General features: G+C 43.1%; 3 protein-coding genes across 3 annotated transcripts in view; all 3 read right to left on the bottom strand.

Annotated features, from left to right (window-relative positions):
* The window catches only part of AK88_00782 (uncharacterized protein), a gene marked incomplete at both ends in the record, with an annotated part of 3,739 nt that extends 1,784 nt beyond the window's left edge, over window positions 1-1,955 (bottom strand). The window contains one exon of the mRNA XM_012478426.1: window positions 15-1,955. Within this exon, the coding sequence (XP_012333849.1) occupies window positions 15-1,955 (1,941 nt within the window). The remainder of the gene's footprint in view (window positions 1-14) is intronic.
* A 1,908-nt stretch (window positions 1,956-3,863) lies between these two features.
* On the bottom strand, window positions 3,864-7,798 carry AK88_00781 (serine/threonine protein kinase; the record flags this gene model as incomplete). Its single annotated transcript, XM_012478425.1, has 4 exons — window positions 3,864-6,858; window positions 6,976-7,257; window positions 7,371-7,495; window positions 7,631-7,798. The coding sequence occupies 4 exons, from the start codon at window positions 7,796-7,798 to the stop codon at window positions 3,864-3,866; spliced, it is 3,570 nt and encodes a 1,189-aa protein (XP_012333848.1).
* Window positions 7,799-9,043: 1,245 nt separating this feature from the next.
* On the bottom strand, window positions 9,044-10,449 carry AK88_00780 (uncharacterized protein; the record flags this gene model as incomplete). Its single annotated transcript, XM_012478424.1, has 5 exons — window positions 9,044-9,099; window positions 9,227-9,383; window positions 9,531-9,695; window positions 9,902-10,011; window positions 10,251-10,449. The coding sequence occupies 5 exons, from the start codon at window positions 10,447-10,449 to the stop codon at window positions 9,044-9,046; spliced, it is 687 nt and encodes a 228-aa protein (XP_012333847.1).
* Between the last annotated feature and the right edge of the window lie 1,316 nt (window positions 10,450-11,765).

Here is an 11,765-nt window from a genome sequence, read left to right as displayed (position 1 = left end):
ACGTGCTTTCGCACATTTTCCAAGTTCACGTGTTTTCGCACATTTTCCAAGTTCACGTGCTTTCGCACATTTTCCAAGTTCACGTGTTTTCGCACGTTGTCCAAGTTGACCTGTTTTCGCACATTTTCCAAGTTCACGTGCTCCGCCAGCTGTGCTATGCCCGTTGCGCACGAGTTGTCCTCCACAAACGCGCGCGCATTCTTCACGCAATCATAGTTTTCCAGGTACCCCCTGGCATTCGTGCAGTCGTAGTTCCCAATCGACTCCAACGCCTTGGAGTAATTAAAATTCTCGTAATAGCCCAAATGCGTAGGCATGTATTTTTTCATTTCCGCAAAAGGCGTTGCTATGCAGTTCATGTTTTCTTCAAAAAACCTATTTATGTCCTTTTCGCCTGAACAGGTCAGGTAATTTGTAAAGTTACAATCGTCTGCTTCCCTCTTTGTGTCTCCATCCCCTATAGAGGTGGAGAATGATCTGTTAAAATCGGAATTGTCATAAGCGTACGATGAATCTCCTGCATTCCTATATAAATGTCTTAATCCAAACGATTGCGATTTTGCATTCATCATTTTTTGAACTTGTGGTTTGGCCACATCTCTGTAAAAATTTCCAACGTGTGTTACGTAGTGTTTGACAAAGTCGGTGTAGCTTTGGTCAAAGCGGCTGCTGTATCCTCCTGGTTGCTGATCATTGGTGTGAGAATGTTTCTTGTGTGTCTCCATCCCTTCCACACCATCGTTCATGTTTCTTCCTGATAGGCTATGCTCTTCCGAGTCTTCCCCTTGGGGGTAATCAAAATGGTGTGCGCTTTTAAATTTCAGCTCGGTCAACACATTGTTCAGTTTCATTTGCGTCTGCTGTCTCTGGATGCACTGGTTGATGGCCTCGGTCTTGTAGCGCCTGAGTTGAGAGTCTTGAAAGTTCTCTCCTCCTTTCTGCATTGTGTCGCTCTCCCCAAGGCTGTCTCCCCGTATGTACTGCTCATCCGTTTCTCCTGCACAACTGCTGGCCGTAAATGGGTTGCTCACGATGTTCTTTCCGATCTTTCGAGCCTCCTCTGCCGATAACCTCTGCACCGCGGCGTTGTTATCTGACAGGCAGGCCTTGATGTGCACATCTTCAAAGCTGTACTCTCGAATGGACGACGCGTTCTCGTTAATCATGTTATGTATGTCGTTGTCCTCAACAATGTTTGTTGTTTGTTCCTGGGTCTCTCCTTCGCTCATTTGTGCATTCACCATTTCGGGGGTCGCCATCAGCTGCATATCTCCCAGCAACTTTAGCTGCTCGGGTTCCCTCATTTGAGTCACGTCGCCAGCATCGTCGCGCGTGTCTTCGGTTAAGTGGTCTGCCTCTGCGGATGCTTCTTCCTCTTCTTCTTCCACCTGTCTCTCCTCTTCAGATTCGCTGTCTTCTGTTTTCTTCTTAGCCTTTTTGGGTTGGTCACTGTCTTGGTCGTCGTCACTTTGGGGTGTTTCCTTTTCCTCTTCATCGCTATCTTCTTCATCGCGGTTGTCGCGATTGTCGCGATTGTCGCGATTGTTGCGATTGTCACGATCGTCACCATCGTCACCGTTTCCTCCGCTGTACTCGCCACTTCCTCTACTTCCTCCGGAGCGTCTCCCCCCGTCGCGACTCCATCTCTTTCCATTCGATTTACTATTCCTATTTTCGTTGTTCCTTCCTCGTCCGCCCATATTCGACGAGTAGCTGTTTCGCGATCTCCTTCGGCCCTTTTTATGGCCGCAATTTCTGAGTTCCTCCGAGCTCACCACCAATTGGGAATTTTTTTTTTTTTTTTTTTCCAAAATGTGCAAATTGGCTAGCGCGTTAATGTAATTTCCTACTTCCCCATTAAGCTCAATGTCTAGCTCATCGTCCATCAATTTTCGCAGATTTCTGATCTCCATAATCCTCCTGTCCATTCGTTGCATGTTTTGCAGTACCTCCATTTTTCTCAATGATCGGAGGGTTACAAAATGGGAGGGTTACAGTAATGGTGGAGAAAAACAACAAAAAAAAAGGAAATTAAAAAATTGTGTTAAATTTCACCTGACCAGGCAAGAATATTTCTCTTCTTTTTAACGCTATATAGGATGGTAATTTTTTTTTTTTTTTTTTTTTTTTTCTGGCTAGTCGGAGAGTCATTCCAAAGAAAAGTACACAACGAAAAAATCGTGTACTTTAAAAGTCTTCACACATGTGTGTACGTTTTAATTATTGACGTAAGTACAAATATGTGTAAATAACACAAACGTACGAACGAACACACGTGTTGTAAAGTTAAGTGAGGTGATAAAGAAGAGTGAGAAACGGAAAAATTACTAGCAAGTAATGCAAATTTTTCTTAATTAAAAACAGAATCAATGAAATATAACCAAATGACAATCCACACCACACCGCTTACAATTGCGCACGTGTGTTGGAAAAAAAACAACATCCAAGGGAGTTTAGAAAAACGATGTTGTACGAACCCCGTTTAATATAAGTTTTCCCCCTAACGTAAGAATGTTTCTCTCTCCTAATGCTTCTCCGCAGCAGAATGTTATACATAAAGAATTTTGTTATTATTCACGCATGATCGTTTGGTATTTAAAGCACTGGTCACGATATTCGTAAATTTTTGCGTAATCAAATGAACGGGAGAAAAAAAGTGTACGCACCTGTGAAAGTTCTCCACTGCCAAGTATGTGTGTAACGCGTGTGTGCACACAAATGAATCTGTATATGTAATAGGTAGATATACACACACGTTTACGCTCTGGAGAAGTGCCGACCACCAAGGCTATAACGCTGAGCACTACGGGAACTCGGAAAAGCGTGCGTCAAATCAAACTGCACACATACATACCCACACACGCAGTCATGCAAAAAAAAAAAAAAAAAAACAATACTGATTAATTAATTTGTAAACTCATTTTCACATCTTGTTCTGTGCACAAGAACAGAATGCAATAGCTCGCGCGAAATTGCTTGTGTGTGTTGAATCTACAAGTGTTGACAGAGTAGAACAAGTGAAAAAATGAAGCGCGTTGTTAAAGCTATGTAAATATACATGGTGTGTAATTGTTTCAGCCGAAATTGTTGCCTCTTTTTTTTTTTTTTTTTTTTTCACATTTAAAAAATTTTTGGAAAACTGGTGAGGGCAAATTTATTAAAAAAGGGGTTATAATTGCGCATGCAACAAAGACAGAGAAAAAAAAAAAAACAATGTAACGGTGTCGTTATGGCACACCCAACATGGTTAGGAGCAGTCGGGTGGTGATAACTCATCAGCGCTGATCATTGTGGGCACTTCCTCAACGTTCTCCACTTCTTCCATTTTGGTAATTTTCCGCTTTTTCGCTACTGTTCCTGGTCGCTCTCAACCAAGTGAAAAAAAAAGACCACCCATCAGCCCCCGCAGATATATCTGCTCGTGTGTGTATACATACTGACACCACCCCGTGGAGGAACAAATTTGCCAAGTTCGCTGGACAAGTAAAAACGTGCTTGGTGCGCGGCTCAGTGAACATGTTCGCCGTCTTGCAAATGCTGAGTTATGGAAACTGAAGTCACCACATATGTGACGCGGTGTGGAAAAGAAGGAAAAGTTTTCCTTTTTATACAAATGTGCTTATGTGTTGCAAACGCATGAAGCGCAGAGGGTGTGTGGTGGGACACAAATGCGCATGGCAGTGCGCCAAAATGGGGAAACAAATGAAAAAAAAAAATTGGGTAACGTGGAAAAAGCATGACTGCACGCTGTGCTAGCAAAGCAAATGTGGCGCCACGAAAAAAAAAAAAAACATTGGCGAAACGCTTTTTCCAGCTGCACATATATATACGTGTACGCGCAGAGATCGACGGACGCATGCGTGTTAGGTGGCCATTTGGAGTAGACTGGCCTGGACTGTGTGTACCAAATCACGAATGGCGACAGAGGGGTGATTGCGGAGGTGGTTTAGCTTAAGTTTGTGCAAGAATAGTATGCGCCTTTTGTTTCTTTTTCCCGGTTCACTTGGGTGGCCACTCGGTGGAACTATCGTGGAGCGTGCCCCCTTGCGCGCATTTTTCTTCAGGAGGATGTTACACTCGGAAAGCAAAAAAAGAATAGCCAATTCATTTCCTTCAAACAGAATTGGATTCACATAAGCACAAATCATTTTATACGTTTCATTATCATTAATGTAGGACATAATTCTCAGGGTGATTCGAATGGACAGAGCTCGGATAAAGCTATTCTTCGTCTTGTAAATATTTGCTAGTAAATATGGGAGGATGTAAATTTTGACCCATTTTCTGCTCATGATTTTACAAAAAGTGATTAAGTGTTCATAAAACTCAAACAAAATAGTTTCATCAGTGGCGTATTTTAAAATGTGCACTAACTGATTGCGAAGTGTTTTTAACATGTCCATGTGTTTCACTTCCGAGATGGTGATCTCATCAGGGCCTTTTTCCTGTCCATGCTGCTCTCCCTTTAAAATTTGTTTTTGCCTTCTTCCACCTTTTTTCAACAGACTCACATTATATATATATTGAACGGTCACATTTGCGACTAGCGGTAAATATTTCACATAAAAATATTTCTCAATTTTTTCTTTACTGTCCTTGAGAGAGAAAAAGGACGGCAAGAATTTTTCCACGTAGGGGTACATATGTTCGTATGCATTTTCATTGTGTATAATTTTGTAAAAGCATTTGATGATTATAACTTTTAATTTTTCACCTGACTTGTTCATACAAAACAGTAGGAAAGACGCCACTTCTCTGTTGAGGGTACTATCGTTGAGATGGTAAATTATGCAGTAGAGCATTTCGAGGCAAAGCAACTTGGTCGACTCGTATGTGAGGGAGTGGTACGAGGTGATTATCATGTTTACCAGTTGAAATACGTCTTCGTTGAACCTCCACTTGGGGTAGCGGAAAGTATTCGTATTGCTCCCCCCACTGGCGTTGCTGCACCGATGGTGGGAACCGCGCCTGATGTAGGCACCCCGAAAGAGGGGCGCGTAAATTTCCCTTTTGCAGATCTCCAAGCCGCTAAATATATCAATGTAGCTTTGGTCCTTGTGGAAAATCGCATTAAACAATGTTTTGTAAAAGGTTAAGAAATTTTTATAAAACTCGTGGGCGTTCTTGTACGATAGGGTGGGGAAGGGAAAGTGGCACGTTGAATGGTACGCTCTACTCGTTCGGCTGTGTCCCCCGTTCACCTCTCGCCTGTGTGTCTGCCACTGCTGCAACAGCTGCGTCTTCACGTCATCTGCGAAGTCACTGCCCCTGATGTAGGTCTCCATCTGTCGCTTGTTGACACCCGTGGTGAACTCCTCAACGAGGTCTACGAAGTGGGCCAGGCGACCCGCGTAGCGCCCCAGCCCGTGTCGTTGAGGTGGGCGTAGCGGCGCGCTTAGCGGCGGTGGCTGCGTTTGTGGAAGTGTCTTCTTGTCTTTCCCCTGTGAGCGCCTTGAGGAGGGGTGTGTGTCCCCCGAACTGCTTCCCCCATCACGTGCGTGGGAGCTCCCCTGATGATGGAGTCTACAAGGGCTCCTTGCGTCATCCCAGTTTTGGGTGCCCCCCATTCTTAGCATTTCATATTTGTCCTGTTCCTTTTTCGCAAATATGTCCAGGTGGAACAGAATGAACGGTAAGTTAAAATGAAGCAGCAAGATAAAAAAGTCTGCATTCTTAAACACGGGGTGCAGCTGCAACAGGGTCAAAGGAAAAAACACGTACTTGTATGTACTAGGAAAGACATAATAGGACCAGTATTGAAATATATTAAAAATATTTTTTTTTTTTTGAAGGAAGAAATGATTGATGAGGGAGTATACGATAAATGGGTGTTTTGCTACGTTCACAATTTTCCATATTTTGTAGGGCACTCCCTTTTCTTCTCTTTTGTCTGTGTGTCGAGCGCGTCTGCGCGGGGGGGGTGCTCGGCCCACCTCTCCATTGCCATCCTCCGCAGGGTCCTCCTTTGCCGCGTCAACCTCTGCAGTGACAACCTGCGCGTCGACAACTGCCGAGGAGTGCTGCACGCCCACCTCTAACCCCTCTCTGCAGTCTGTTCCCCCCCAATCCCGCGGCACGTGCAAATCGAGTCGGTCGGAAGTGGCCCTGTTGATCCTGTCCCCTACTCCCTTGTTATCTGCCCCGAGCACCTCACAATCGCTGTGCGCATGGGGAACCTCCCCGAACGAATCTGAGTCACCCCCTCCCCCATATGGAGCAGTCCTACTTTTATAAACAACCTCATTCTCCATGTTTGCTCCATAAGTAGTAAGGCTTTCCCTGTGAGACTTGGCCTCATTGACCGGACTCAATGTCCCGTTGTTATAAAAGTCGTTATAAATGTTAATATAATTTACGCTGTTAATGTAATGATAATTGTAGTGCTTATATTTGTCGATGTTCATTTTAACATGCTTGTTTTGTTGAAAATAATTCTCCTCTTCGTTTTTAATCTTTTTGTTTATAAATGGTAAGGAGAGTGCGTGAACGAAGTTGTGGCTTGTCGTCTTCTTTGTGGAGAGGTGTATTACATGTTCTGTACTGTCCACACTACCACTACTGGGGAATACGCAGTCTGTATATTCTTTTCTTTTTATTCTTTTCACTTTAGCATTTGCTTTACCTTTGGCGCCGTTTTTCTCTACCCCTTTTCCACATCCCCCAAATTGGAGCATGCCTTGCCTACTCCTACCACGATAAAAATTGTATTCATTTTTGTCGTGATAATTCTCCTTTAGAAATGCGTAGGATACGTTTTTATCGCTGAGCAGAATTTCCAGCACCAGAATTCCCAGGTTGAAAATGTCATCCTGCAACCTCTGCAGGCGCTCCAGTAGGCTGCTCCACTTGTCTTCACACCTGCGACGTGATACGTGTACAGGCATGCGTGTGTAAAGGCATATGTATATGTGCACACATGTGTGATATTGAAGCAGAGTCACACGCTGCGGCGTTAAGTCACACACCCAAACGCACCTAACACCTGGAATGAAATACAGGTACTTGTTCAATATGTTTATGTCCGTTATGAGTATGTGCATGCTATTTTGAAGTAACAAATTTTCGCTCTTTATATGACCATGGTATATGCCGAGCGAGTGCAACTGGATAATGGCGAGAAAAATTTGAAAAAGGAAAAAGTGTTTGAACGGCTTGTTGTTTCTCTCGTTGAAGAGGTAGTGATCCAGGCTCTTAAACACAAACGTTCTGTATATGTAAATATTGTTTTCGTATACGCTCATTCGGTTGTAGGGCAGGCTGCAGGGGCAGAAGGGGTAGATGGGGGTAGGGGCACAGATAAGGGCACGGTTAGTGGTGGAACATAACAACGACATGATTTACGGTGCTCTCCCTCTCTGGAGAGAACTTACACATTTGGGAAGAGGTCAAAGGAGAAGAGAAACTTGAGCGTGTACAGAATCCTTTTTATTTTTTGCGTTTCGCATCTCAGCTTGAACACTTTGATCAGCACATGTCCCTCGTTGTTGTTGATTCCCTGCAGGGGTGGGTTGCATGATTTTACGGGGTTAGCCACTCAAGTCAGGGGCGCACTCGCAACAGCGTTAAGAGTGCTACGACTACGCGGGACGCTACGAAAACGCGGCGCTCTACAACTCCGTGTACGCCTTACCTCCAAGACATGGCAAAATGAATTCAACGCGTAGCAATTCATAAAAACAAAATGCTCATACTTGAACAAGTAACTGTAAATGTTATACAGGTTGTTTAAGTACTTGCCGTAGATGTCGTCCAGCTGGGTGGAACTGCACCCTGTGCCACTATACAGCGTGTTCCCCATCGTTCACAAAAGACAGACGCCGTGTTATCACAAAAAAAAAAAAAAAAAAAAAAAAAAAAAAAAAAAAAAAAAAAAAAAAAAAAATGAAAAAAAAAAAAAAAAGCGAAAACGGTGCTAACAAACGAATTGGATTTTAAAAATACTGCTATTGATAATTCAACAAAGTCAGCAGAGGTGTGGAAAGGACAGGGGAGGCATATTCTACCACAGCCTGTCCCTGCTGCGAACGCAGCACTTTCCACCCATGGACACTGCTCTCTCGTAAGCTTTAATTCGAAGCGCAAGGGACAGCCCAGCGACAACCCATCGAGGGGGGGGGAGCAAACAACAAAAAAAAAAAAAAGGTAAAAAGGTACAAAGCGCATAACAACTTATACATACCATGTGCTGTGTGCAATGTGACACGTTTCATTATGTGTCGCAAAGGCACATGCTCGGCAACATCGCTTACGCGAATGTGCCCAATTTTGTTCTCACTGCTGCGCCACCCATTCGTTTGTTAAGGATTACCCTAATGCAACCTGCACGCGGAGAAAAATATATACATACGTTTACCCCCCTATGACCCAGCGTCATTTATTGGTTTAATTTGTTTTAAGATCGAACGGGGGACCTGTTGCTTGCCAACGCATTGGTGGGGAACAGGCTGCCGCAAAAATGCGTTTTGCAGCTGATCATGCTTGGTAGTTTGCTTTGCGCAGTGCTATTTTTTTTTTTTTTTTTCTCTCATTTTTGGCTCCCTCCCCGCAGCGATCGGAGAATTCATTCCACGTGCGCGCTGTGGGGTTAATCGTCCAGGTGGGATAAAATAAATGAACAAAATAAAAAGCGGATGCTGTTTATTCCTCTAACATGTAGCGTAAAAATAACTCAAGAGGAATGTTAATCGGGTGAAATACTCACCAGTTTTACAGTTGTGTGCGGTGAGGGAAAAAAAAAAAAAAAAAAAAAATGGGAAATCCAAACAAACATTCTCGTCAAAAAGGGGAAGCGACAAAACTGTTAAAAGATAAAAACGTGTGTGTTGATGAAACACGCGCTTGTCAAATTGGCTGTTTAAAAAAAGAATGCTCATCCGAATGGACGTAAGAACAAAACGGGGCGGGCAGAAAAAGCCTGTGACATGGGGGAGGATTCGCATAAATTGCATCGCGAACAAGCGTAACTTGTGTAGGTAGGGCTGGTAAGCTTGTATATTTTTCCTCCATAAACAAGTGCGCTAACCGATGCGCCTGGCTCGTGGTATCATATGTCCAATTCAAGATCGCAAAATAATTCTTCGTTGCACCACTTGGCCTCCCCTGAAAAGGAAAATGAAGAGCGGAATAATGAGCAGTGGACGGAGGAAGAGTGAACATATGAAGAGCGGCTTTAATGGAGAGCAGTTCTAATGAGGACTGGACGCATGCTCACACTCGTTTCCTTTACCCTCTTCAAATTCTACATCGGCCAAGTTAATTTTTCCCTTCTCAAAGAGCTCCCGCCCTGTAGGATTGTCCGACATATTAATAGCTTTCATTTCAGCGAAAATGTTTTTGTAAAACTCTTTTCGCCATGCGTCGAATTCCTCCTCGGTTACTCGGTACTGCAGGAGGGGGTGAACAAACATCGCGCGAGTAGGTGTGATACAGGACGCCGCGATATACAACACAGAAATGTGCGTTCATGCATATATATATAATACAGGTATATAGCATAGTGGGTGTATAAATAAAAGCGTGCGAAGACGCACCCGTTCTTCACACAGCTCCTTCAACTCCAAAACATTTTCGTAATCTTCTGCGTCCGTCTTGTCATCGGAGTCCTCATCATTCATTTCTTCTTCATCCTCCTTGGGTTTCCTCTCCAGCATTTCGTCGTACATGGATTTTTCTTCAATGTCTTCGGACAGGTAGGACTGTAAAAAGGAAGGGGACAAAAAAAAAAAAAAAAAAAAAACGCGTTGGATAAATATAACGTAGGGAAAATATGTTCGTGTCGTTTTAAATAACCCCTGAGTATACAGAACAGAGCCAAAAAATGGTCATACAGTAACACGACAACAAAAAAAAATGTACGATTGTTCGAACGAACTCTCGGATTGTTCCTTCCCCTGGTCTTTACCCTTATATTTTCCACAATGTTATAAATCATGCTGTAGCCCAAGTTATTTTCCACCGTCTCTCGAATTTGCTGGTGCACATTTTCGCGTAGCCTCTTGGTTACATTTTTGCCTGAACAAGTCAGAAAAAAAAAAAAAAATTATATACACAAATATGGACGTTTATAAAAACGCAGCAACTTTGGCAAAAAGGGCCATTCTCCGTAGATGGCCTATCATGGACGCACACAAATGCATAAGGACACGAAACCCCATTTTTATGTGTACATGTCCCCGTTGCATGAGCGGGGTCCTGTCCCAAATGGGCACAAAACAAATCAGCGGAGATACTTCTCTGCACCATCATCCTACCATCGACGATCTTCCATAAGGGGGCCTCGTCCGGGTACCGTTCCGTGTGCTCAAAGAGTAAGTAGAAGGAAATCTTTTTGGCTTTATTTTCAATGAGGATTTTAAAACTCTTGTCGTCTATGCAAATAAATTCATTTGTACATTCGTACAAAAGTGACAAGCTCTCCTTTTCCGCCAACTGTTCGCTTTTGTAATCCATGTTGCCTTCTTCTCAACTGTCGCGCCCATGTGATCGGCGTTTGTGTGGCTACTCCTCTGTTGATCCTATTTAAGTTGTTCACGTAATACATGCACACCTACAAGTGCATATATTTGTGTTCTCTTCAAATGTCAAGTTGGAGGGGACACACCCGTACTCACTCTCACAGTTGTGCGTATCACTTAGTACACGAGCTTTGTGTAACTTGTGAAATGTTTTACGAACAAAAAAAAAAAAAAATTGCAGAGTCAGGCCACGGGACATTCACCGACATTTGTGTTATCCATGGAGCAATTGATGATAGAACAAAAAAAAAAAAAAAAAAAATTGTCAACTACGAGGATGGAAAAAAAAACGTATGTCGATTTATATACCCTCTCGTATTTTTTTCCTTCCCCTGAACGTTGCAAAACGAAACGGTGTTGGAGTTCCCTCTCCGCTCAGTCCTTACGAGGAGCTTTTATACACTTTTGTTGCTAAACAATGGAGTGCTGAAATTGTGGAGGTTGAGTTTGACCTTGTGAGGAGGGACATCATTGCATTAGCTCGAAAGAGTGAGCAATTTATTATGAGTAGGGATGAAGAAACGGGGCCGCTAAAAGGGCAGGCAGTGCAACTGGTTGAACCCCGCTCTGCACATGAGGCAGCATCGCAGGAGGGTATCTCATATTAGAAGTACATCCCCCGCCGTTGCCCACTGTTTGCCATTTTCCAGTGCACAATATGAAGCGTGAATTTAAGCGTTCATTTTGCCGCATATTTGTGCTACCCACTTTTTTGTAACAGCATAAGCACCGTTTGGACAAACAGAATAGGTGGCGTCTTCCCTCCTCTGATCTGTGAACACAGTTACGCATATATTTTTCCCCCACAGATGAGGCGTCATTGGGACGCCACTGCAACGCCATACCTTCGAAAGGGTGTAATGATCTCCCAGTGTGCGTGTTGCTAGACTCATTTATGAACCACAATTATGGCTCACAAAGACAGAGCACTTAAGAAAGACAACTACTCATCACGGTGATCCATTTTAATAAAGAATGGGAGGTGTTAACAAATGGAGACATAAAAATGTGTGTCACCCAGGATGGATGAGCGGCAGACCTCAACACTGCACACACCCTTAATGACACAATAGGAGTGGTTAAAAAAAAAAAAAAATATATATATATATATATATATATACATATATATATTTACATTTTGGTCAGAAACAAACTTTTCCCATGTGTTGTTAATTTGGGAAGAAATTAAAAAAAAAAAAAAAAAAAAGAAATAAATTTTATTAATTAGTTCACTTGGTTGTAAAAAGGCGT

Source organism: Plasmodium fragile, assembly GCF_000956335.1.
Source record: "Plasmodium fragile strain nilgiri unplaced genomic scaffold supercont1.6, whole genome shotgun sequence".
NCBI classification, from domain to species: domain Eukaryota; phylum Apicomplexa; class Aconoidasida; order Haemosporida; family Plasmodiidae; genus Plasmodium; species Plasmodium fragile.
This window is presented reverse-complemented; position numbering and strand designations above follow the sequence as displayed.